The sequence below is a fragment of the Tachyglossus aculeatus genome, chromosome 13 (assembly GCF_015852505.1).
Source record: "Tachyglossus aculeatus isolate mTacAcu1 chromosome 13, mTacAcu1.pri, whole genome shotgun sequence".
Taxonomy (NCBI): Eukaryota; Metazoa; Chordata; class Mammalia; order Monotremata; family Tachyglossidae; genus Tachyglossus; species Tachyglossus aculeatus.
Window position 1 is genome coordinate 22,776,677 of NC_052078.1, and position 27,865 is coordinate 22,804,541.

The window sequence follows — 27,865 nt, forward strand, 5'->3', positions numbered from 1 at the left end:
CTGGGTGACTTTGGGCAGGTCACTTATAGAGAAGCAGCCTGGCTCAGTGGAAAGAACACGGGTTTGGGAGTCAGAGGTCACGAGTTCAAACCCCAGCTCTGCCGCTTGTCAGCTGTGTGACCTTGGGCAATCAATCAATCAATCGTATTTATTGAGCGCTTACTATGTGCAGAGCACTGTACTAAGCGCTTGGGAAGTACAAATTGGCATCACATAGAGACAGTCCCTACCCAACAGTGGGCTCACAGTCTAAAAGGGGGAGACAGAGAACAGAACCAAACATACCAACAAAATAAAATAAGTAGGATAGAAATGTACAAGTAAAATAAATAAATAAATAAATAAATAAATAGAGTAATAAATACGTACAACCATATATACATATATACAGGTGCTGTGGGGAAGGGAAGGAGGTAAGACGGGGGGGTGGAGAGGGGGACGAGGGGGAGAGGAAAGAAGGGGCTCAGTCTGGGAAGGCCTCCTGGAGGAGGTGAGCTCTCAGCAGGGCCTTGAAGGGAGGAAGAGAGCTAGCTTGGCGGATGGGCAGAGGGATTGGGGGCATTCCAGGCCTGGGGGATGACGTGGGCCGGGGACAAGTCAACTTAACTTCTCTGGGCCTCAGTTGCATCATCTGTAAAATGGGGATTAAAACTGTGAGACTCCCCGGGACAGCCTGATCACCTTGTAACCTCCCCAGCGCTTAGAACAGTGCTTTGCACATAGTAAGCGCTTAATAAATGCCATCGTTATTATTAATAACGGGCTCACAGTCTAGAAGGGGGAGTCTCCTCTCCCCCTGCTCCCCCTCTCCATCCCCCCGCCTTACCTCCTTCCCTTCCCCACCGCACCTGTATATATGTATATATGTTTTTACCTATTTATTACTCTTATTGATTTATTTTACTTGTACATATTCTATTTACTTTATTTTGTTAATATGTTTTGTTTTGTTCTCTGTCTCCCCCTTCTAGACTGTGAGCCCACTGTTGGGTAGGGACCGTCTCTAGATGTTGCCAACTTGTACTTCCCAAGCGCTTAGTACAGTGCTCTGCACACAGTAAGTGCTCAATAAATACGATTGAATGAATGAATGAGTCCCCCTCCCCATCCCCCCACCCTACCTCCTTCCCCTCCCCACAGCACCTGTATATATGTTTGTACAGATTTATTACTCTATTTATTTTACTGGTACATATTTACTATTCTATTTATTTTATTTTGTTAATATGTTTTGTTTTGTTGTCTGTCTCCCCCTTCTAGACTGTGAGCCCGCTGCTGGGTAGGGACCGTCTCTAGATGTTACCAACTTGTACATCCCAAGCGCTTAGTACAGTGCCCTGCACACAGTAAGCGTTCAATAAATACGATTCAATGAATAAATGAATGAGACAGACAGCAAAAGAAAACAAGTAGACAGGGAGCGTGGCTCACTGGAAAGAGCCCGGGCTTTGGAGTCAGAGGTCATGGTTTCGAATCCCGACTCTGCCACATGTCTGCTGTGTGACCTTGGGCAAGTCACTTAACTTCTCTGAGCCTCAGTTCCCTCATCTGTAATAATAATAATAATAATGATGGCATTTGTTAAGCGCTTATTATGTGCAAAGCACTGTTCTAAGCGCTGGGGGGATACAAGGTGATCAGGTTGTCCCACGTGGGGCTCACAGTCTTAATCCCCATTTTACAGATGAGGTTAACTGAGGCTCAGAGAAGTGAAGTGACTTGCCCAAGGTCACACAGCAGGCATGTGGTGGAGCTGGGATTCGAACCCACGACCTCTGACTCCAAAGCCCGGGCTCTTTCCACTGAGCCACGCTGCTTCTCTAAAATGCTTCTTCTGTAAAATGGGGATTGACTGTAAACCCCACATGGGACAACCTGATCACGTTGTATCCCCCCCAGCGCTTAGAACAGTGCGTTGCACATAGTAAGCGCTTAACAAATGCCATTATTATTATCATTATTATTCATACATAATAGTGATGGTATTTGTTAAGCGCTTACTATGTGCCATGCACTGTTCTAAGCGCTGGAGTAGATACAAGGTAATCAGTTTGTCCCACGTGGGGCGCACAGTCTTAATCCCCATTTTACAGATGAGGGAACTGAGGCACAGAGAAATAAAGGGACTTGCCCAAGTTCACACAGCAGACAAGTTTTCATTCAGTCGGTGTTATTGATTTATTTAGTGCTTATTTATGGAGCCTCATTTCCTCCTCTGCCACTCCCACCTGTGTCCCTCTTGCACTTGGATTTGCCCACCTTATTCACCCCCTAAAACCAACCCCACAGCACTTACCTCCACATCCAGAATTTATTTATTTCTATTAAAGTTTGTCTCTCAGCTCTAGACTGTAAGCTTACCGTGGGCAGGGAAGGTGTCTAAGCGCTTAAGCGCTTATTAATTTATTAATTATAAATTAATAAATTTATTAATTTGTTGATTTATTAGTTTATTAATTAATTTATTAAGCGCTTACTATGTGCCAATCAATCAATCAATCAATCGTATTTATTGAGCGCTTACTCTGTGCAGAGCACTGTACTAAGCGCTTGGGAAGTCCAAGTTGGCAACATATAGAGACAGTCCCTACCCAACAGTGGGCTCACAGTCTAAAAGGGGGAGACAGAGAACAAAACCAAACATACTAACAAAATAAAATAAATAGAATAGATATGTACAAGTAAAATAAATAAATAGAGTAATAAATATGTACAAACATATATACAGGTGAGAGTCAGAGGTCATGGGTTCAAATCTCGGCTCCACCGGTTGTCAGCTGTGTGACTTTGGGCAAGTCACTTCACTTCTCTGGGCCTCAGTTCCCTCATCTGGAAAATGGGGATGAAGACTGTGAACCCCCCATGGGACAACCTGATCACCTTGTAACCTCCCCAGCGCTTCGAACAGTGCTTTGCACATAGTAAGTGCTTAATAAATGCCATTATTATTATTATTATTATTATTATTATTATTACAGGAACTGTGTCCAATCTGATTATCTAGTATTTACCCCAGTGCTTAGAACAGTGCCTGCCACAGTGTAAGCGCTTAAACAGCATCCTTAATAGATACCACTTCACTTCTCTGGGCCTCAGTTCCCTCATCTGTCAAATGGGGATAGAGACCGTGAGCCCCCCATGGGACAACCTGATCACCTCGTAACCTCCCCAGCGCTTCGAACAGTGCTTTGCACATAGTAAGCGCTTAATAAATGCCATTATTATTATTATTATTACAGGAACTGTGTCCACTCTGATTATCTAGTATTTACCCCAGTGCTTAGAACAGTGCCTGCCACAGTTAATGCCATCGTTAATAAATACCACTGGGCGACGAAGCGTCAAAATGGGTTTCTTTTTGCCAGGTATCCAGGCGGAAGATTGGAACATGGCCATTTTTCCTAAAATAGCCTTGAGGCCTGAAGTAGAAGAATATCTCCGAGGAGCGTTTGTGAACGTGGAGGTGAGTGAAAACCTGGAGCGGTAGTGGAGAATCACCGGGAAAGGCTCGGGTTTGAGAAAAGATCCTTCCTTCTTTCTGGAAAAGAAGTCTGACTTGCCGTCGCTTTCCTTCGAGGATTCCGTTTTAAATCATCATCATCATCAATCGTATTTATGGAGCGCTTACTGTGTGCAGAGCACTGTACTGAGCGCTTGGGAAGTCCAAATTGGCAACATATAGAGACGGTCCCTACCCAACAGTGGGCTCACAGTCTAGAAGGGGGAGACAGAGAACAAAACCAAGCATACTAACAAAATAAAATAAACAGAATAGATAGGTACAAGTAAAATAAATAGAGTAATAAATATGTACAAACATATATACATATATACAGGTGCTGTGCTAGGTAATCTGTTCCTCCGCAAACTCTCTGTGCACAGGAGGTGATGATAATTATCGTGGTGCTTTTGAAGTGCTTACTATGCACCAGGCACTGTACTAAGCGCTGGGGTGGATCCAAGCAGATCGAGTTGGCCGCAGTCCTGGTCCTACATTCATTCATTCATTCAATCGTATTTATTGAGCGCTTACTGTCTCCCCCTTTTAATCAATCAATCAATCAATCATATTTATTGAGCGCTTACTATGTGCAGAGCACTGTACTAAGCGCTTGGGAAGTAGAAATTGGCAACATAATTGGCAACATTTAGACTGTGAGCCCACTGTTGGGTAGGGACTGTCTCTATATGTTGCCAATTTGTACTTCCCAAGCGCTTAGTACAGTGCTCTGCACCTAGTAAGCGCTCAATAAATACGATTGATGATGATGTACTAAGCGCTTGGGAAGTACAAATTGGCAACATAATTGGCAACATTTAGACTGTGAGCCCACTGTTGGGTAGGGACTGTCTCTATATGTTGCCAATTTGTACTTCCCAAGCGCTTAGTACAGTGCTCTGCACATAGTAAGCGCTCAATAAATACGATTGATGATGATGTACTAAGCGCTTGGGAAGTACACGTTGGCAGCATCTAGAGACGGTCCCTACTCAACAGTCTAGAAGGGGGAGACAGAGAACAAAACAAACCATATGAACAGAATAAAATAGAGAGGATAAATATGTAAAAGTCAGATAAATAAATGGGGCTCAAAGACTTAATCCCCATTTTACAGATGAGGTAACGGAGGCGCAGAGAAGTGAAGTGACTTGCCCGGTGTCACCCAGCAGACAAAGGGGCAGAGCCAGAATTAGAACCCAGGACCTCCTGATGCCCAGGCCGGTGCTCTAATCCACTAAAACCGAACTACTTTTCACTTCAGGGTGATGTTGGTAAATTGGGAAAACGGTCCTACCAAAAAGAGGATGAAATTCAACAGGGACAAGGACATCCTTGTCCTACACGGGGCTCACAGCCCTAATCCGCGTTTTCCAGATGAGGTAACGGAGGCCCAGAGGCGTGAAGTGCCTTGCCCAAGGTCACGCAGCAGACCAGTGGAAGAACCGGGATTAGAACCCAGGTCCTTCGGACTCCCAGGCTCACGCTCTGAGCCGTGCGGATGTCGAAGCCGTCCTCGCCGCCAGCAGAATTCAGCAAAGCTGAATTAGAGAAGCAGCGGGGCTCAGTGGAAAGAGCCCGGGCTTTGGAGTCAGAGGTCATGGGTTCGAATCCCGGCTCCGCCACATGCCTGCTGTGTGACACTGGGCAAGTCGCTTCACTTCTCTGAGCCTCAGTTCCCTCATCTGTAAAATGGGGCTGAAGACCGTGAGCCCCCCGTGGGACAACCTGATCACCTTGTATCCCCCCAGCGCTTTGTACGTAGTAAGCCCTTAACAAATGCCATTATATTATTAATCAATCAATCAATCGTATTTATTGAGCGCTTACTATGTGCAGAGCACTGTACTAAGCGCTTGGGAAGTACAAATTGGCAACACATAGAGACAGTCCCTACCCAACAGCGGGCTCGCAGTCTAAAAGGGGGAGACAGAGAACAGAACCAAACATACCAACAAAATAAAATAAATAGGATAGAAATGTACAAGTAAAATAAATAAAGAGTAATATTTATAATAAATATTAATAATAATTATTATAAAAATAAATAGAGTAATACTATGTGCTTATTAAATCTTCTGTCATAATAATAATAGCGATTGGGGTATTTGTTCAGCGTTTACTGTGCGCCAAGCACTGTACTGAACACCAGGGTGACACAATATAAGCAACTCAGGCCCAGTCACTGCCCACATCAATCAATCAATCAATCAATCGTATTTATTGAGCGCTTACTATGTGCAGAGCACTGTACTAAGCGCTTGGGAAGTACAAACCGGCATCACATAGAGACAGTCCCTACCCAACAGCGGGCTCACAGTCTAAAAGGGGGAGACAGAGAACAGAACCAAACATACCAACAAAATAAAATAAGTAGGATAGAAATGTACAAGTAAAATAAATAAATAAATAAATAAATAAATAGAGTAATATTTATAATAAATATTAATAATAATTATTATAAAAATAAATAGAGTAATACTATGTGCTTATTAAATCTTCTGTCATAATAATAATAGCGATTGGGGTATTTGTTCAGCGTTTACTGTGCGCCAAGCACTGTACTGAACACCAGGGTGACACAATATAAGCAACTCAGGCCCAGTCACTGCCCACATCAATCAATCAATCAATCAATCGTATTTATTGAGCGCTTACTATGTGCAGAGCACTGTACTAAGCGCTTGGGAAGTACAAACCGGCATCACATAGAGACAGTCCCTACCCAACAGCGGGCTCACAGTCTAAAAGGGGGAGACAGAGAACAGAACCAAACATACCAACAAAATAAAATAAGTAGGATAGAAATGTACAAGTAAAATAAATAAATAAATAAATAAATAAATAGAGTAATATTTATAATAAATATTAATAATAATTATTATAAAAATAAATAGAGTAATACTATGTGCTTATTAAATCTTCTGTCATAATAATAATAGCGATTGGGGTATTTGTTCAGCGTTTACTGTGCGCCAAGCACTGTACTGAACACCAGGGTGACACAATATAAGCAACTCAGGCCCAGTCACTGCCCACATCAATCAATCAATCAATCGTATTTATTGAGCGCTTACCATGTGCAGAGCACTGTACTAAGCGCTTGGGAAGTACAAATCGGCATCACATAGAGACAGTCCCTACCCAACAGCGGGCTCACAGTCTAAAAGGGGGGAGACAGAGAACAGAACCAAACATACCAACAAAATAAAATAAGTAGGATAGAAATGTACAAGTAAAATAAATAAATAGAGTAATATTTATAATAAATATTAATAATAATTATTATAAAAATAAATAGAGTAATACTATGTGCTTATTAAATCTTCTGGCATAATAATAATAGCGATTGGGGTATTTGTTCAGCATTTACTGTGCGCCAAGCACTGTACTGAACACCAGGGTGACACAATATAAGCAACTCAGGCCCAGTCACTGCCCACATCAATCAATCAATCAATCGTATTTATTGAGCGCTTACTATGTGCAGAGCACTGTACTAAGCGCTTGGGAAGTACAAACTGGCATCACATAGAGACAGTCCCTACCCAACGGCGGGCTCACGGTCTAAAAGGGGGAGACAGAGAACAGAACCAAACATACCAACAAAATAAAATAAGTAGGATAGAAATGTACAAGTAAAATAAATAAATAAATAAATAAATAGAGTAATATTTATAATAAATATTAATAATAATTATTATAAAAATAAATAGAGTAATACTATGTGCTTATTAAATCTTCTGTCATAATAATAATAGCGATTGGGGTATTTGTTCAGCGTTTACTGTGCGCCAAGCACTGTACTGAACACCAGGGTGACACAATATAAGCAACTCAGGCCCAGTCACTGCCCACATCAATCAATCAATCAATCGTATTTATTGAGCGCTTACTATGTGCAGAGCACTGTACTAAGCGCTTGGGGAGTACAAACTGGCATCACATAGAGACAGTCCCTACCCAACAGCGGGCTCACAGTCTAAAAGGGGGAGACAGAGAACAGAACCAAACATACCAACAAAATAAAATAAGTAGGATAGAAATGCACAAGTAAAATAAATAAATAAATAAATAGAGTAATAAATATGTACAAACATATATACATATATGTATACATATTTAATAAATATAATATATATATTAATAAATATATAATATATAATATGTATACGTAATATATATATAATATATAATATATATATAATATATGTAATAAATATATAATAAATAAATATTTGAGCCCCACATGGGGCTCAAAGCCTAAGGGGAAGGGAGACGGTTGGGGAATTTGCAGATGGGGAAGCCGAGGCGCAGAAAAAGGAAATAAATGACTTACCCGAGGTCACGCAGCAGGCGCGTGGTGGTCGGGATTAGAACCCAGGTCCTCGGATTTCCAGGCCCGCGCCGTTTCCACAAGGCCACGCTGCTTCTCCAGGACGGCGAGAGGACCCCGGATGCGTGCTTTCGAGGCTTCGGGAGTCCCCCCTACACGGGGGGCTTGAGTTCGGGGCACTAAACGAAGACCTCGGGGGCTCACTCCTTCTCCTTCCTTTCGAGGCGATGGCCGCCGTGGGAACGCAAGGCGCCGAAGCCAGATTCGAAACTCTCTTGAGACGCCTCTCGCATCCTCCCGCCTTCACAACCGTTCGAGTGAACACGCGGCTGGCTTCAGTCCAGCGCGTGAAAACTCTTCTGGGTGAGGAGATTCAAAAGGTCAGTGCCGGGCCCCCTGTCTGCTTTTTTAAAAATTTTATTTGTATTTTTTATGGTTTTTCTTAAGCGTGTACCACCTGCCAAACACTGTACTAAGCCGCCGTGTCCCACGTGGGACTCACAGTCTTAATCCCCATTTTACAGATGAGGGAACTGAGTCACAGAGAAGTGAAGCGACTGGCCCAAGATCCACCGTGTCCAGAGTCTATTTCTTAATAATAATGATGGTATTGGTAAAGCGCTTACTATGTGCCAAGCACTGTTCTAAGCGCTGGGGTGGACGCAGGGTAATCAGGTTGTCCCACGGGGGGCTCACAGTCTCCATCCCCATTTTTCAGATGAGGGAACTGAGGCCCAGAAAAGTGAAGTGACTTGCCCGAGGTCACACAGCAGACAAGTGGCGGAGCCGGGATTTGAACCCACGACCTCTGACTCCCGTGCCCAGGCTCTTTCCGCTAAGCCACGCGGCTTCTGCCTCAGTCGATCTACCGGTGGTGTTCACGGAGAGGTCACAGAGTACTGCGCTTAGGGTTTGGGAGGGGATAATGATAATAATAATAATAATTTGTTAAGCACTTACTATGTGCAAAGCACTGTTCATTCATTCATTCATTCATTCAGTCATATTTATTGAGCGCTTACTGTGTGCAGAGCACTGCACTCTGCACTTAGGGTTTGGGAAGGGACAATAATAATAATAATAATAATTTGTTAAGCACTTACTATGTGCAAAGCACTGGTCATTCATTCATTCGTTCAATCGTATTTATTGAGCGCTTACTGTGTGCAGAGCACTGCACTCTGCACTTAGGGTTTGGGAGGGGACAATAATAATAATGATAATTTGTTAAGCACTTACTATGTGCAAAGCACTGGTCATTCATTCATTCAATTGTATTTATTGAGCGCTTACTGTGTGCAGAGCACTGCACTCTGCACTTAGGGTTTGGGAGGGGACAATAATAATAATAATAATAATAATTTGTTAAGCACTTATGTGCAAAGCACTGTTCATTCATTCATTCATTCATTCAATTGTATTTATTGAGCACTTACTGTGTGCAGAGCACTGTACTCTGCACTTAGGGTTTGGGAGGGGACAATAATAATAATGATAATTTGTTAAGCACTTACTATGTGCAAAGCACTGGTCATTCATTCATTCAATTGTATTTATTGAGCGCTTACTGTGTGCAGAGCACTGCACTCTGCACCTAGGGTTTGGGAGCGGACAATAATAATAATAATAATTTGTTAAGCACTTACTATGTGCAAAGCACTATTCATTCATTCAATCGTATTTATTGAGTGCTTACTGTGTGCAGAGCACTGTACTCTGCACTAAGGGTTTGGGAGGGGACAATAATAATAATAATAATTTGTTAAGCACTTACTACGTGCAAAGCACTGTTCATTCATTCATTCAATCATATTAATTGAGCGCTTACTGTGTGCAGAGCACTGCACTCTGCACTTAGGGTTTGGGAGGGGACAATAATAATAATAATAATTTGTTAAGCACTTACTATGTGCAAAGCCCTGTTCATTCATTCATTCAATCGTATTTATTGAGCGCTTACTGTGTGCAGAGCACTGGACTAAGCGCTGGGGGGTTACAAGGTGATCAGCTTGTCCCACGGGGGGCTCACAGTCTTCATCCCCATTTTCCAGATGAGGGAACTGAGGCCCAGAGAAGTGAAGTGACTGGCCCAAAGTCACACAGCTGGCAGTTGGCGGAGCTGGGATTTGAACCCATGACCTCTGACTCCAAAGCCCGGGCTCTTTCCACTGAGCCACGCTACTTCTCTTACCCCTGCCCACAGAGAGCTTACGCCCAGCTGGGGACGGCGGGCCAGGGGGCGAAGCAGTGTTGCCTAGCGGTTAGAGCCTCTGGGCCTCAGTTTCCTCATCTGGCAAATGGGGATTAAGGACGGTGAGCCCCCACGTGGGACCCAATTAGCTGGTGTCTAATACAGTGCCTGGCACCTAGTAAGCGTTTAACAAATTCCATTAAAAAAACAACAACTGGAGGGTGGCAAAGAGGGGCAACCTCTGGGCTTCCTCAGCGACGCCGGGCTGGCATTGGTAAGCAGGTACATCGACCGAGGAGGAAAAGCTGATCAATTATGGTATCTGTTAAGCGCTTCCTAGGTGCCAGGCACTGTACTAAGCGCCGGCGCCGACACGAGTTGGCATTTCAGCCAAGGTCCTCCTGTTTGTTTCCACAGCAGTTCCCGGGGCTGAGCATCCCAGTTCTTCAACACCCAGACCTTCAGGACGTTCTGCTCATTCCCGTCATCGGGCCCAGGTGTGTTCCTCCTTTATCCATCCATCCGTTTTTCGACTGTGAGCCCACTGTTGGGTAGGGACTGTCTCTGCATCATCATCGATCGTATTTATTGAGCGCTTACTGCGCGCAGAGCACTGGACTAAGCGCTTGGGAAGCCCAAGTTGGCAACATCTAGAGACAGTCCCTACCCAACAGCGGGCTCACGGTCTAAAAGGGGGAGACAGAGAACAAAAGCAAACATACTAACAAAATAAAATAAATAGAATAGATGTGTACAAGTAAAATAAATAGAGTAACAAATATGTACAAACATATATACATATGTACAGGTGCGGTGGGGAAGGGAAGGAGGTAAGATGGGGATCATGTTGCCAACTTGGACTTCCCAAGCGCTTAGTACGGTGCTCTGCACACAGCAAGCGCTCAATAAATACGATTGATTGATTGATTGATTGATCATGGTCATAACTCCCCCTCTAATCCACCACCATCAGCCCCACCCTGTGGTTCCTTTCACCCACCTCCCGTTGAATGAGTCCTTGTATCCAAATAATAATAATAGTTATAGTATTTAAGCACTTACTATGTGCCAAGCACTGTTCTAAGCGCTGGGGTAGATACAAGGTCATCAGGTTGTCCCACGTGGGGCTCACAGTCTTAATCTCCATTTTACAGAGGAGGGAACTGAAGGCACAGAGAAGTTAAGTGACTTGCCCAAAGTCACACAGCTGATAAGTGGCGGGGCTGGGATTTGAACCCGTGACCTCTGACTCCCAAGCCTCTCCTTCTCCCCATCCCCTCTACCCTTCCCCTCCCCACAGCGCTTGTATATATTTGCACAGATTTATTATTCTATTTATTTTACTTGTACGTATTTACTGCTCTATTTCTTTTGTTAATGAAGTGCCCGTAGCTATAATTCTATTTGTTCTGACGATTTTGACACCTGTCTACATGTTTTGTTGTCTGTCTCCCCCGTCTAGACTGTGAGCCCGTTGTTGGGTAGGGACCGGCTCTATATGTTGCCAACCTGTACTTCCCCAGCGCTCAGTACAGTGCTCTGTACACAGTAAGCGCTCAATAAATATGACTGACTGAATGAAAGCCCGGGCTTTTTCCACTAAACCACGCCGCTTCTCAAAGAAGGTTTCTCCCTCTCCCTATTTAAAATCTTCGACTGGGACCCTAAATAGGCTTTTGAAAACGAGGAAGCAGCTTGGCCTAGTGCATAGAGCCACTTGGGAGTCCGGCGGACCTGAGTTCTAATCCCGGCTCTGCCACTTGTCCGCTGTGTGACCTTGGACATGTCACTTCACTTCTCTGTGCCTCAGTTCCCTCATCTGTAGAATGGAGATTAAGACTGTGAGCCCCACATGGGACAACCTGATGACCTTGTATCGACCCCAGCGCTTCCCTCAGCTGTAAAATGGGGATTTTACAATGTAAAATGTGGGACGTGGACTGTATCCAACCCGATCAGTCGGTGTCCACCCCAGCGCTTAGTACAGTGCCTGGCACATAGTAAGCGCTTACCAAATATCACTTAAAAAAAAAAGTTGATTGGCTGGACCTCCGTGTTGATGGTTAGCTCGTTATGGGAAGGGATACAAAATTTGCTTTTATCTACACCAGCGCTTAGTACAGTAGCAAAGCAGGCTTGGGAGTCAGGGGTTGTGGGTTCTAATCCCGGCTCCGCCACTTATCAACTGCGTGACTTTCGGCAAGTCACTTCACTTCTCTGTGCCTCCGTTACCTCATCTGTAAAATGGGGATTAAGACCGTGAGCCCCACGTGGGACAACCCGATGACCCTGCATCTACCCCAGCGTTTGGCACATAGTAAGCACTTAACAAACACCATCATTATCATTATCATTACTAGTACTATTATTACAGCGCCCGGCCCACGGGTTCGTAAGTTCAATAGATTCTCTCGACTGTAAAGCTCGTTGCGGGCAGGGAATAGGTCTGTTGTTGTATTGTAGCCTCCCAAGCGCTTAATACAGTGCTGGGCACACATTCACTTCATTCATTCATCCGATCGTATTTTTTGAGCGCTTACTGTGTGCAGAGCACTGTACTAAGCGCTTGGGAAGTACAAGGTGGCAACATATAGAGACGGTCCCTAACCCAACAGCGGGCTTGCAGTCGAGAAGGGGGAGACAGACAACAAAACAAAACATATTAACAAAGTAAAATGAATGGAATAAATATGTACAAATAAAATAAAATAAAAATAAATACTCAAAAAGTAAGATTGAATGGATCAATGGGATGGAGGGACTGAGTGATTCCCATTGGGGAAGCCAGTGCAGTTCTGCGGAGGGGCCAGCAGAGGGCGCCGCAGGCCTGGGCTTCACGGTCCCCTTCATTCATTCATTCATTCATTCATTCATATTTATTGAGCGCTTCCTGTGTGCAGAGCACTGTACTAAGCGCTTGGGAAGTACAAGTCGGCAACAGATAGAGACGGTCCCTACCCAACAACGGGCTCACAGTCTAGAAGGGGGGAGACAGAGAACAAAACCAAACATGTAGACAGGTGTCAAAATCGTCAGAACAAATAGAGCGCTTAGTACAGTGCTCTGCACACAGTAATCACTCAATAAATACGATTGACTGAATGAATTGTGGCCATATGCACATCATGAACAGAATTGTACTTCCCAGGCGCTTAGTACAGTGCTCTGCACACAGTAAGCGCTCAATAAATACAATTGAATGAATGAATTAATTAATAGGCTAGTAAATATGTACAAGAGAAATAAATAGAGTGATAAATCTGTACAAACATATATACAGGTGCTGTGGGGAGGGGAAGGAGGAGAGGAAAAAGGGGGCTCAGTCTGGGAAGGCCTCCTGGAGGGGGTGAGCTCTCAGTAGGGCTTTGATTGAGCGCTTACTGTGTACAGAGCACTGTACGAAGCGCTTGGAAAGTTGTTGGGTAGGGACCGTCCCTATATGGTGCCAACTTGTACTTCCCAAGCTGTTAGTACAGTGCTCTGCACACAGTAAGCGCTCAATAAATACGATTGAATGAATAAAGACAATAGCGTCCCTCCCAGCCCGTCGATCGATCAGTCAGCGCTAATTAGAGAAGGAGTGTGACTTGGGAGTCAGAGGTCGTGGGTTCGAATCCAGGTGGGGATTTGAACTCAGGTCCTCCTCCTGACCCCCATGCCCGGGCTCCAAGCACCGCGCCGTGAGGGTCCCCGATGCCCTGCTGACCCCTGCCCTCTCGCCTCTTGCGTCCCCCAGGAAGGATGTGGAGGAGCGACCCACCCGGGCCGTCGTCGGGGCCCAGTGTGGCAACGCGGTGCTGCGAGGAGCCCACGTCTACGTGCCCGGCATCCTGGCGGCCTCCGGGGGTGAGTGGGGGGCCACCGGGGCACGGCGAACCAGGCCAATCAATCAATCAATCGTATTTATTGAGCGCTTACTGTGTGCAGAGCAGGTAAAGATGTCCGGGCGGGCCGTATCGCACCCTCAATGCCGGCCCAGTCTCCCCAGAGGGCTCTGCCACACCGGTGGCTCCGTAAACTCGGGGATTGTCTCTATTTTCTGTCAGTCAGTCCGTCTGTGGTATTTACCGAGCACTGACTCTGTGCAGAGTCCCTTCTAGACTGTGAGCCCACTGTTGGGTAGGGACCGTCTCTATGTGTTGCCAACTTGTACTTTCCAAGCGCTTAGTACAGTGCTCTGCACACAGTAAGCGCTCAATAAAAACGATTGAATGAATGAATGAATGCAGAGCCCTGTACTAAGCACCGGGGAGAGAACAATACAACAATAAGCAGACCCATTCCCCGCCCACAATGAGCTCATCATCTAGGGGGGAGATGGATGTTAATAGAAATAAATTACGGATATGGACTTAAGGGCTGAAGGCGAAGGGGAGGTGAACAAAGGGAGCAAGTCGAGGCGACGCGCGGAAGGGAGGGGGAGAAGAGGAAAGGAAGGCTTAGTCAGGGAAGGTCCCTTGGAGGAGATGGGCCTTCAGTAAGGCTTTGAAGATTCATTCAATCGTATTCATTCAATCGAAGATGGGGAGAGACATTGTTTGTCAGATATGAAGAGGGAGGGTGTTCTTGTGGGCGAGAGGTCGGCGGCGAGTTGGATGAGATTGAGGTCCAGGAAGAAGGTTGCCATTAGAGGAGCGAAGTGTGCGGCTAGGTTGGAGTAGGAAAGCGGTGAGGTGAGGTAGGAGGGGGCAAGCAGATTGAGTAGTGCTGAACTACTACTCTGTGCTACTGGAGCGTAGTACAGCGCTCTGTGCATATTAGGCGCTTAGGAAGGGGCACCGATGAATGGACTGGATTTCTCCGACGGCCCTCCCTTTACCCCGGCAGGCGAGGAAGCCGCTCTTGGCGAGATTAGGCCTTCGGGAATTCCAGAAGTTTTCCCGGCTACGGGTTGGGAACATCGGGTGTCGGGTGGGCTCTCCAGCAGCGCCCACCTCTAGATGAGGGCCAGGCAGGTGAGGTGACTTGCCCAAAGCCACACGGCAGGCAAGCAGCAGAGCCAGGATTAGAACCCAGGTCCTCGGCACCCCAGGTCCAGGCTCTTTCCAAGAGGCCATGCTGCTTACCGCATCATAACTACTTATGGGTGCAGCTTAGACATCTATCGATTTCATTTTTAGTCTATTCAGTGGCTTGAGTATCCTCTTTTTTTTTCAATCAATCAATCAATCGTATTTATTGAGCGCTTACTATGTGCAGAGCACTGTACTAAGCGCTTGGGAAGTACAAATTGGCAACACATAGTGACAGTCCCTACCCAACAGTGGGCTCACAGTCTAAAAGGGGGAGACAGAGAACAAGACCAAACATACCAACAAAATAAAATAAATAGGATAGAAATGTACAAGTAAAATAAATAAATAAATAAATAGAGTAATAAATATGTACAACCATAATAAATATGTACAACCATATTCCAATATGTACAACCATTTTCCAATGCTATTCGTTAAGCACTTGCTATGTGCCAGGCACTGTACTAAGCGCTGGGGTAGATACCAGCTAATCAGGTTGGGCACAGTCCCTTGTCCCACATAGGGGACTCGCAGGCCTGGGCTCTAATCACTAGGCCGCATGGCTTCTCTGAACTAGTCCTACACCCTGGGGTGTCCAAGGTCCAGGCGCTTGTTGCCAACTTGTACTTCCCAAGCGCTTAGTACAGTGCTCTGCACACAGTAAGCGCTCAATAAATACGATTGAATGAATGAATGAATGAATTGGAGGGCCAGGGACGATGAGCCGGAGAAGGGAGAGGGTGGAAGAGAACCGTCACAGCCTCTGTGTCCTAAGCTCATGGTGAGAAGCTGTTGGGGACAGGGAATATATCCGTTAATTGTTCTACTGTACTCTCCCAAGCGCTCAGTACAGTGTTCTGCCACCTGTAAGCGCTCAGTAAATACGATCGAATGAAAGAGGCTCAAGCCCTCGTTTGGATTTTGCTCTCTAATCCCCTATTTAAAGCAGAGGCCCAGAGAAGTGAAGTGACTTCCCCAAGGCCCCACAGCAGGCAAGTGGTGAAGCCGGGGTTTAGAACCCAGGTCCTCCTGCCGCCCGGGCTCTACCTACTAGACTGCGCTGCTGTCCTGAAAATTAATCCTTCGGTTGTGTTCCTGGAAGATGAGAGCCCTGGTCCTCCTTTCCTAACCCTGAGGAAGGATATCCAGCCTGCGGCCAGAACCAGTCCAGGAAAAGGAGGCCAGGGGGCCGGGGGAGGAAGTCAGGGAAGACGGGAAGACGGGAAGAGAAAGGCCACCGTAGGGTAGCCCGCTCGTGGGCCCTTTTCCTCGAAGGGCAGTTAGCCTCTCTCCTCACCACGACGCGTCCTTTCCCTAGGTATGAAAGCCGGAGAGGTGGTCTCCGTCTACTCGGACGTGGAAGGGAAATGCAGAAAGGGAGCCAAAGGATTTGCCGGGACCCAAGCGTTCCTCGGAAACGGGATCTCGGAGCTGAGCCGCCGAGAAATCTTCGGTTCCGACGGCCCCTTGAGGTAAGTCGCCGGGTCGGGGGGGGGATGAAAGGGAGAAGAAAGAACTTTATGCGTCGGGAACAGCCAAATGTCCACGTTAGGAGGCCGCCCAAGGGGAGATGTGGTGAACGCCCAGTTAGGAGGTAAGCAACAGCTCTAAGAAAGCAGCATCCTGGGGGCTTTGTCGGTGCTAAAGACAACCACCACTTTAGTCGGTTTTCTTGGAAATGTGATTTTTCCTGCTCTGCTATCGAAAAATGGGGGAGGGACTGCATCTGACCTGATTATCTCAAGTTTTTAGTAAATTCTTAAACAAGTACCATTTTTCTTTAAATGGAAAAGTTACCTGCTGGAGACGATATGCTTAATCAACATCAAATATAGATGAGTGTAAGGAACTCTCTCTCTCTCTCTTTTTTAAATTATAGTTGTTAAGCACTTAAAACGTGCCAGGCACTGTTCTAAGAGCTGGGGTAGATATAAACTAATCAGGTTGGACATAGTCCCGGGCCCACGTGGGGCTCACAGTCTTCACCCCCGCTTGACAGATGAGGGAACTGAAGCCCAGAGAAGTGAAATGACTTGCCCAAGGTCATACAGCAAGCAAATGGAGGAGCCGAGACTGGAACCCAGGTCCTCTGACTCCCAGGGCCCGGGTTCTTTCTGCTAGGCCGGGCTGCTTCTCCCACTCTGTGGCACTTTGCTCTTACGTCCTCTGAACCTGGGCATCTTCCAAGTTGCACGTGAGAAAGGGTGTGTTGGACCCCTTCCTAAACAACTTCCAGGCCCGTTTCCCACTTCATTTTCCGGTGAGGGCCACTTACTCCGCCTTCGGATGAGACCGGATCCCTGTAAATTCTTGTCTGCTCCCTCTGTTTCCATCTGGCTCCGGGCCTTTCAGCTGTCTCCTAGCTGGCCTTCATCGATGCTGCTCTTCTGAACTTCTTCTTTTGAAGCTTCGAAAAAGTATCCTTTGTCCTTTCAAAATGTCTCATCTATTTCTCGTCCTTTTTTGAAAAAGTATCCTTTGTCCTTTCAAAATGTCTCATCTATTTCTCGTCCTTTTTTCCCTTCGGATTCTCACGTGCCCCTTCGCATGCGGCGGCTTTTATAAAAACATTTCCCGATCGGAGACGTCTGACTGTCCCAGCTTCAGACGCCTGAGCGCGGTGGGCTGGTGATTGATTCCCCCAGACTAATTCCTTCAGAGAAGCAGTGGGGCCTAGAGGATAGAGCCCGGGCCTGGGAGTGAGAAGGACCTGCGTTCAAATTCTGGCTCCACCGCTTGCCTAATGTGTGACCTTGGGTAAGTCGCTTCACTTCTAGGGGCCTCAGTTCCCTCACCTTTCAAATGGGGATGAAGACTGTGAGCCCCAAGGCCTCAGTTCCCTCATCTTTCAAACGGGGATGAAGACTGTGAGCCCCACGTGGGACAGGGACTGTGTCCAACCCGACTGACCTGTGTCCACCCCAGCACCGCGTACAGTGCCGGGCACATAGTAAGCGCTTAAGAAATACCACAGTTATTATTATGACTATGACTCACGTAGGCTTCCCTGATTTCCCAGAGGCATCGGGATAAGGATGGTGGAACCTGTGTACCTCAGCCCCTCCTTCGACAACGTGCTCCCCGGTTATTTATTTTTACAGGTAAGGGGGTGTCGTCTCCTTCCAGTCACCGGCTCCCCTATGCAGGCGTCGGGCGTGCCTGGAAAATCCATCCATCGGTCAGTGGGATTTATTGAGCGCCCACCGTGTGCCCTTGGGAGAGGACACTACAACAGAATTAGCAATCCATCAATGGTATTAAGCACTATGTGCAGAGCACTGTACTAAGAAGGCCTTCCCAGACTGAGCCCCTTCCTTCCTCTCCCCCTCGCCCCCCTCTCCATCCCCCGCATCTTACCTCCTTCCCTTCCCCACAGCACCTGTATATATGTATATATGTTTGTACATATTTATTACTCTACTTATTTATTGTACTTGTACATATCTATTCTATTTATTTTATTTTGTTAGTATGTTTGGTTTTGTTGTCTGTCTCCCCCTTTTAGACTGTGAGCCCACTGTTGGGTAGGGACTGTCTCTATATGTTGCCAACTTGTACTTCCCAAGCGCTTAGTACAGTGCTCTGCACACAGTAAGAGCTCAATAAATACGATTGATGATGATGATGATGATGAGAGACCACGTCAACAGAATTAGTAATCACCCCATCAAAGGTAGTAAGCACTTACTATGCGCAAAGCACCTTGGAAAAGCATACGGCCGGCTCAGCCACTCACTCCCCTGCGTCCCTTCAAATCTTTCATCCTTTTTCCTAGAAGAAGAAAAAGAACCCCATCTGTAAGAGAGGGCTAAAAATACCCACCCTCTTCCGTTGCCGTTTCCCATCGAAGTCTCATCCCTCCAGGCAAACAGCTTGCCATTTAGCTTAGATAAAAGAGATTCTGTTCGTCCGGAAGGCGATTATTTCTGTGGCCCGCTCATGGATATCGGCACTGCGCGTCCGGCCTGACAATTACACTGATGTCTGGACTCACCTAGCGAGGTCAAGAGAGCGTTTATCTACTGCCGTTTCGGAGTCGGCAGGGGCGGGGATCGAAGCAAACGCCTACGGTTCTCCTTTTCCCTTCCCAATAGAATCTGCCTTCCGCCGTCGTGAGCCACGTCCTGGGGCCTCAGCCGGGAGAGAGGATCCTGGATATGTGCGCGGCTCCTGGGGGCAAGACCACCCACATCGCAGCCCTGATGGGAGACCGGGTAGGTGCCAGCGGGCCACCCGGCCTCTTCCGTGGTGTCTCGGTCAGGACGCCTTCGGTCTGCCGGGGCAGAGGGAGGATCGTCTCAGAGGGGCCCCGTCGCGAGGAAACGAGACCCTGGATGACCCCAACTTGGATTTTAGGCCCGGTCTTCAGCCACGGCCCATTTAGTTCTTGCCTCCGGATGACTTGGGTTTGATTTCGAGAAGCCTCGTGGCTGTGGAGAGAGAGCACGGCCCTGTGTTCCAGATGCCCGGGGCGGGTTAAACAGATTCACTCTGTGATCGGTCCGATGGGTTATTTGAGGAGAAGAGGAGATGGAACCCAAGCTTGGCTCACAGCCGTGGGGATGGACGTCGGCTACCAAACCGCTCCCCCAGACATGCTTTTCGCCATACCAGAGACCAGGTGGGCTCATAGGACCACCTGGAAGGCATCTCCCAACTCCGTTCCATCGTCCTCTCCCGAACGCTTGGTACAGTACTCCGCACGCAGTTAAACGCTCAATAAATAGCACTGACTGACTGAGCGGTAGTCTCCCAGGTGACTGGTTCAATGCTGTACCCACGGTAAGCACTGAGTAAATACCACTGGTAGATCATCATCACCAGCGTTTATTCATTCAGACGTATCTGTTGAGCACTCAGTGTGTGCAAAGCACTGTACCAAATGCTTGGGAGAGGACAATATAACAATATGCAGGCACATTCCCTGTCCACAATGAGCTTAAAGTCATCATTCATTTCGAAATCCTACGTTCCCCAAAGGTTCTCGAGGAAGAAATAGGGTGGCCTAGTGGATAGAACTGGGGATCTGGGTTCTAATCCCACATGGGTCTCTGAACCTCAGTTACTTTGTCTGTAAAATGGGAATTAAGATGTGAGCCCCATATGGGACACGGACTGTGTCCAATCTGAGTAACTTATATCTACCCCAGCACTTAATACGAGGCCTGGAGCGTAGTAAGCGCTTAACAAATCGAAAAAAAGAAGAAGAAGTCTTGCCATGTGAAGTTTGATGGTCCAACCTCCAGTTGGCAACAGTGGTTCTTAGGACTTGGCCTTTCAGGAATTCTCTAGGAATTCTGAAAATTGTGCTCCTGTTGAGCCGAGCCCCCAAGCTTGTTGACTCAGAAGTAGTTTAATCAATCAATCAATCAATCGTATTTACTGAGCGCTTACTGTGTGCAGAGCACTGTACTAAGCACTTGGGAAGTACAAGTTGGCAACATATAGAGACAGTCTAAAAGAGGGAGACAGAGAACAAAACCAAACATACTAACAAAATAAAATAGAATAGATACGTACAAGTAAAATAAATAAATAAATAAATAGAGTAATAAATATGTACAAACATATATACATATATACAGGTGCTGTGGGGAAGGGTTACAGAGAAGAGTTCTCCTTATTTTTCTCTCAGTAGTACAGCCCATTTCCGTCACCCATCAAAACGGAAATTAATCTGTTAGTATTCCAAGGGACTCTTTACCTCCCCCTTTCCAGAATTCCGGAAATCAGCACCTGTATTAAGAAAAGTTGGGTACCATGAATATGTTCCAATCTTAACGACTATCAATCACCGGTATTTATGGAGCGCTTACTGTGTGCCGAGCACCGCACTAGGTGCTTGGGAAAGTTCAAAGGACTTGGTAGGCGCCATCCTTGTCCACAAGATGCTTACAGTCTACAGGGAAGACAGACATTAAATTAGATTGGGGTGGGGAGGAGATTAGCCTCAAGAAAGACAACATCTCCGGGAAGTAATTGTGTTGTGTGTTAAGCGCTTACTATGTGTCAAACACCGTACTGAGTCCTAGAGTAGATACAAGCTAATCGGGTCCCACATGGGCTCACAGTCTAAGTAAACAAGAGAACAGGTATTGAGCCCCCATTTTGCAGATGAGGGAGCTGAGGCCCAATCAGTCAATCAATCAATCGTATTTATTGAGCGCTTACTGTGTGCAGTGCACTGTACTAAGCGCTTGGGAAGTACAAGTTGGCAACATATAGAGACAGTCCCTACCCGACAGCGGGCTCACAGTCTAAAAGGGGGAGACAGAGAACAAAGCCAAACATATTAACAAAATAAAATAAAGTAAAATAGAGTAATAGAAATGAAATGCCTTGCCCGAGGTCACATCAGGCAAGTGGTGGTACTGGGATTAGAACCCAGGTCCTCTGACTGACTCCCACGTCTGGGCTCTATCCATTAGGCCACACTGCTTCTAGGTGATAGAAAAGATTGACCTGCTGAGCTTTGCTTACTAGATGAAAATTAAGCAGCCTTTTTTTTAGCAGTTCAGAGAATCTAATGGAAGTCCCTGGGGGAGCTGGAAAGAATCCCTAGGGTGGCCACTTTAGCTAAAAAGGCTTGCGGTAGCTAATCAGGAATACTGGCAACTGAAGCCATTAAAGGTACTGTGGGTGGGAAAGTTTCTTGATGTAATTTTCATTTTGATTACTGAAGTGTTTAGTCCTTGAGCCGGGAAAATTCTGTTCATTAAACAGTCACACCGCCTACCCATCAGCATAAGCTAAAGGCCTGCCTCGTAATTGCGTTGAGACCCTAACGATCTTCTCTTCAGGGCGAAGTGATAGCGCTGGACAAGATAGCCAGCAAGGTGGAAAAGATCAAGAAAACCGCCAAGCTATTGCAGCTAAATTGCATCAAGGCCTTCTGCTACGATGGAACCAAGGCCCTGGCCCAAGGGGAGACCGAGGCTGGTCCAGGTAAAATCAGCCGTCGCTTCCTAAGGCCGGCTTAGAGAGCAAAATCCAAACGAGGGCTTGAGCCTCTTTCATTCGATCGTATTTACTGAGCGCTTACAGGTGGCAGAACACTGTACAGAGCGCTTGGGAGAGTACAGTAGAACAATTAACAGATATATTCCCTGTCCCCAACAGCCTCTCACCATGAGCTTAGGGCACAGAGGCTGTGACGGTTCTCTTCCACCCTCTCCCTTCTCCGGTTCATCGTCCCTGGCCCTCCAATTCATTCATTCATTCATTCAATCGTATTTATTGAGCGCTTACTGTGTGCAGAGCACTGTACTAAGCGCTTGGGAAGTACAAGTTGGCAACAAGCGCCTGGACCTTGGACACCCCAGGGTGTAGGACTAGTTCAGAGAAGCCATGCAGCCTAGTGATTAGAGCCCAGGCCTGCGAGTTCCAATCCCGGCTCCTCCGCTCGTCGGCTGTGTGACCTCGGGCGAGTCACTTCACTTCTCTGGGCCTCACCTGTAAAACGGGGGTGAAGACTGTGAGCTCCACGTAGCCAACTCAATCTGCTTGTATCTACCCCAACGTTTAGGACAGTGCCTGGCACAGAGTAAGCGCCTAACAAATTCCATAATTATTTCAGTTCCAGATCCCCAAGGGCACGGGTGTGTCTGCTGGGTGGTGGTGGGTTTGTTCTAACTTTTCCCAGGTGCTCGTAATTCACATTTGCCCTCTCCGTCTGTGAGTTCATCAGAATAACCTTGAGCAACAGTATATATTGAGCACTTACCATGTGCAGAGCACTATAGTTAGCGCTTGGGAGAGTACGATAGAACAGTATAACAGAGTTGGTAGACACATTCCCTGCCCACAACGAGCTCGCAGTCTAGTGTGGTGCCTGTCAAGGGCTTGCTGTACTGAGTGCTGGGATAGATGCGACATAATCACTCTCTTCCTCCCTTCAAGGCCCTACTGAGAGCTCACCTCCTCCAGGAGGCCTTCCCAGACTGAGTCCCTTCCTTCCTCTCCCCCTCGTCCCCTTCTCCATCCCCCCATCTTACCTCCTTCCCTTCCCAACAGCACCTGTATAAATGTATATATGTTTGTACATATTTATTACTCTATTTTACTTGTACATATCTATGCTATTTATTTTATTTTTTTAGTATGTTTGGTTTTGTTCTCTGTCTCCCCCTTTTAGACTGTGAGCCCACTGTTGGGTAGGCACTGTCTCTACATGTTGGCAACTTGTACTTCCCAAGCGCTTAGTACAGTGTTCTGCACACAGTAAGCGCTCAATAAATGCGATTGATTGATTGATTGATAATCCAGTCAAACCCATTCCCTGCCCCTCATGGGACTCTCTTGTTTTTTAAATGATATTTGTTAAGCACTTACCACGTGCCAGGCACTGTTCTAAGAGCTGGGGTAGGTACAAGTTAATGAGGTTGATGGTAAGAATGCTAATAGCAACAGTAATAATGGTATTTGTTAATCACTTACTATGTTCTAATCGCTGGGGTAGATACAAGCTAATCAGTCTGGACAAAGTCCCCGTCCCACCTGGGGCTCACAATCTTGATCCCCATTTTCTAGATGAGGGAACTGAGGCCCAGAGAAGCGAAGCGACTTGCCCAAGGCCACCCAGCAGACAAGGGGCAGAGCGGGGATTAGCACCCATGACCTTCTGACTCAGGCCCGGGCTCTAGCCACGAGGCCACGCTGCTTCTCGCGGAAGAGACGGGATTAGAACTCAGGTCCCCCGTCTCCCGGGCCCACGGCTTCCCACTGGACCACATTGCTTCTGCGTCCCGGACTCGGAAGGGCATTTTGATGATGTTCTCACCTGTCCTTTCAGGGGAACCCCCTTTCTCACCTGAGGCGTTCGACCGGATCCTCCTCGACGCTCCCTGTAGCGGGCTGGGGCAGAGGCCCAACATGGCTTGTACTTGGACGCTGAAGGAAGTGACGTCCTATCCGCCCTTACAGCGCCGACTCTTGTCCGTGGTACGTAGTCCTCGCCCCGTTGGCTCATTTTTCCATCTTAAGAGGGAACGTGTAGCGAGTCACGTCCTATACCATTACCACCGGAGTGACTCCCTCGCTTCCTAATGTCATTCTCGGTGTTTCCCCCACCCTCATCGCCCTGGATCCCACCCCCATGCTGTCCGCCACTTAACTCCCCCGGTCTGGTTTCGGGGAGGTCAGGACAGAGACCCACTCTTCCCGGCGTCACGGTGGCATCACTGATTATTCCGCTTTTTCTCTGGCTTCCTTCGGTTGCTAAACAGACTAGGGAAGGGGCGATCCAGGCCTGCAGCGGGGGGGAAGGAGGAGAGGGGGCTTCCTAGTGTAGATACAAGATAGCGAGGACCCACATAGGGCTCACAGTCTAAATAGGAGGGAGAATAGGTATTGAATACTATTTTGCAATTGAGGGAACTGAGGCACAGAGATGTTAAGTGACTTGCCCAAGGTCACAAAGAAGGCACATGGTGGAGCCAGAATTAGAACCCACGTCCTCTGAACTGCCCCCCCACCCTCCCCGGCCCCAAGGAGAAGCAGCATGGCCTAGTGGATAATGGCTTAGTACAGTGCCTGGCACCTACTGAGCGCTAAACAAACTTACTACGCGCCAGGCACTGAACTAAGTGCTGGGGTGGATGCAAGCTAACCAGGTTGGACCCAATCTAATGGATTAAAAAAAAAATTCTGGTATTTGTTAAGGGTTTCCTATGTGCTGGGCACCGTGCTAAGCACTGGGGTGGCTACAAGCGAGTTGGGTTGGACACAGTCCCGGTCCCACGCGGGACCCCCATTTTACAGACAAGGTCAGAGGTCCAGAGAAGCGAAGCGACTTGCCCAAGGTCACACAGCGGGCAAGTGGCAGAGCCAGGATGGGAACCCGGGTCCCTTTGGCTCCCGGGCCCGTGATCCGTCCACCAAGCCACACTGCTTCTATAGTAAGCGCCTAGCAGATCTCACGATTCTGGCGACGATGGGGGCGGAAAATGCCCCCGTTTCGGCTGCGGCAGGGCTCCTTTCCCCCTCCCCCGGCAGGTTCCCGACCCCCTGGAAGTCCCGGGTTTAAACGCGTTCCCCCCTCCCTCCCCGCCCCGTCCGTCCGCAGGCCGTGGAGCTCCTGAAGCCGGGCGGCGTGCTGGTGTACAGCACGTGCACGGTGACCCTGGCCGAGAACGAGGAGCAGGTGGCCTGGGTCCTGGACACTTTCCCCTGCCTCCAGCTGCTGCCCCAGGTAAGCCGGGGCGGGGGGACGGGGGAGCCCCTCACAGGGCCACGTTTGGGGCACCCGGCGGGGGACGGAGGTGGGAAGACGGGCCCGCGGGGCTTTCCCGCTCCTTCCGCAGGAACCCCTCCTGGGAGGCGAGGGAATGGCGGGCGCCGGGCTGCCCCAGGAGCAGCGGCAGCGGCTGCAGCGGTTCGACCCGGCCGCCGGGCCCGCGGACGGGCCCATCGGTCGTGCCAACCGGGACTGCATAGGCTTCTTCATCGCCTGCTTCGCCAAGCGCCGGACCGCCTCGCCCCGCGCCGGGAAGGCCGAACGCTCAGGACTGGGGGGCCCAGGCCCCGCCGGCCCGTCGGCCAGTCGGATTTGTTGAGCACCTCCTGGGTGCGGAGCACCGTGTTGAGCGCTCGGGAGAGGACAAGAGAACAGACACGTTCCCCGCCCGCAACACGTTGACAATCTCCCGCGGGCCGACTACAGAAGCGGCCAGGCCTAGCTGGCAGGGACCTTGTCTCCCCCTTTTAGACTGTGAGCCCACTGTTGGGTAGGGACTGTCTCTATATGTTGCCAACTTGGACTTCCCAAGCGCTTAGTACAGTGCTCTGCACACAGTAAGCACTCAATAAATACGATTGATTGAGTCCGGGAGTCAGAGGACCTGCGTTCTCACCCCGGCTCTGCCACTTGTCTGCTGTGTGACCTTTGGCAAGTCACTTCATTTCTCCTTGCCTCAGTTTACTGTTCCTCAAAATGGGGATTCCGATACCCATTCTGACTCCTCCTTAGACTGCGATCACGACTGGGACCCGATCACCTTCTATCGGCCCCAGCGCTTAAGTCCCACGCTTGACGCGGAGCGCTTAGTGAATACCACAGTTTTTAATGATTTTTAAACCAGGCTGACCTCCTGTTTTGTACCAACCTGGATCAGACAGGGGAGGCAGTTTGCCTGGAGTTGGGCCCTGATCAATCAATCGTATTTATTGAGCACTTACTGTGTGCAGAGCACTGTACTGAGCGCTTAATGCTTTTCACCTATCAATCGATCAATCATATCCACCACTGTTTTCTCCCTAGGAGTGGTCCTTTCACCCATTATCCACCTAGGGAGCCAGTACTGTGAATTATTCATTTCTATTAACGTCCGTCTCCCCCTCGAGACTGTAAGCTCATCATGGGTTGGGAACGCATCTGCTTATTGTTCTGTAGTACTCTCCCAAGTGCTTAGTACAGTGCTTTTTGCACAGGGCAAATAAATACGACTGAAAGAATGAATACTTTCTAGCCATGTGATAACGGCATGCAGGAGGAGACCGCCCCCATCTACACCAATCGCGGCAGAATCGTGACTAGTTAATATTTGGCTTTGGGGCAAAAATGACAAAGCCAGTAGTGGATAGCTAGGCTGGAAGTATATCTTGAGGACAAGGAGAGTTTCTCCCAACTCTATTGTAATAATAATAATAATAATAATAATAATGGCATTTGTTAAGCGCTTACTATGTGCAAAGCACTGTTCTAAGCACTGGGGGGGATACAAGGTGATCAGGTTGTCCCAAGGAGGGCTCACAGTCTTAATCCCCATTTTCCAGATGAGGTAACTGAGGCTCAGAGAAGTGAAGTGACTTGCCCAAGGTCACACAGCAGACATGTGGTGGAGCCGGGATTTGAACCCAGGACCTCCGATTCCAAAGCCCGGGCTCTTTCCACTGAGCCACGCTGCTTCTGGGAAGCAGCATGGCCTAGTGAATAGAGGCCGGACCTGGGATGTCAGAAGGACCTGGGTTCCAACCCCAGCTCTGCCGCAGGACCTAGGGCAAGTCAATTCCCTTCTCTGGGCCTCAGTTTCCTCATCTGTAAAATGGGGATTGAGACCGTGAGCCCCATGTGGGACAGAGACTGTGTTCAACCCGATTTGCTTGTGTCCACCCCGGCGCTCGGTAAAGTGCCTGGCCCATAGTAAGTGCCTAACAAATACCATGATTATTAATTAGTATTTCTCTCCAAAGCTCCTAGTACAGTGGTCTGCCACAGTAAGCGCTCAAGAAATAGCGCTGATTGATCACTAGACACACCGTGGCTCAGTGGAAAGAGCCCGGGCTTTGGAGTCGGAGGTCATGGGTTCAAATCCTGGCTCCGCCAATTGTCAGCTGTGTGACTTTGGGCAAGTCGCTTCACTTCTCTGTGCCTCAGCTACCTCATCTGGAAAATGGGGATTAAGACTGTGAGCCCTCCTTGGGACAACCTGATCACCTTGTATCCCCCCACCCCCAGCGCTTAGAACAGTGCTTTGCACATAGTAAGCGCTTAATAAATGCCATTATTATTATTATTAGACATTGAGACGTTAACTGGGATTGGCTGTTCGAGCCCTTTGCCGAAGATGAGAAAACTAGGAACCAAAGTGAGGAATTTTTCAGAGCAACTTTCCTCGGACCCGAAGTAGAATGATTCCTGGAAGTTTCGATGTCTTCCCTGAGAGCAGAGAGGACGTGCAAATAAAGGTTGGACCCAGAAAGGAGGCAGCAACCAGGTAGAAGGAAAACAAACTGAAGCAGAAAAGAGCAATCCACAATTAAAATGAAAATGCGGCCTAATAGGAAGCGCACAGGCCTGGGAATCCGAAGGAACTGGGTCCTAATCC

At 47.8% G+C, this 27,865-nt stretch overlaps 1 protein-coding gene across 1 annotated transcript; it reads left to right on the forward strand.

The window, feature by feature from the left end:
• Window positions 1-8,062: 8,062 nt before the first annotated feature.
• On the forward strand, window positions 8,063-25,720 carry NSUN6 (NOP2/Sun RNA methyltransferase 6). The gene is made up of 10 exons (XM_038755653.1): window positions 8,063-8,215; window positions 10,444-10,523; window positions 13,763-13,872; window positions 16,360-16,513; window positions 18,061-18,142; window positions 19,136-19,255; window positions 21,842-21,986; window positions 23,833-23,981; window positions 25,105-25,230; window positions 25,343-25,720. Exons 1-10 carry the CDS (start codon window positions 8,063-8,065, stop codon window positions 25,592-25,594), a joined length of 1,371 nt encoding a protein of 456 aa, XP_038611581.1. The 3' UTR covers window positions 25,595-25,720.
• Window positions 25,721-27,865: the final 2,145 nt, after the last annotated feature.

Bases quoted from the DNA above. Each gene is read 5' to 3' on its own strand.
- NSUN6 (XM_038755653.1), top strand. From the start codon at position 8,063: ATGGCCGCCGTGGGAACGCAAGGCGCCGAAGCCAGATTCGAAACTCTC. The intron at 16,514-18,060 runs GTAAGTCGCCGG...CTGATTTCCCAG, and splicing joins GGTTCCGACGGCCCCTTGAG to AGGCATCGGGATAAGGATGG. The intron at 18,143-19,135 runs GTAAGGGGGTGT...CCTTCCCAATAG, and splicing joins CCGGTTATTTATTTTTACAG to AATCTGCCTTCCGCCGTCGT.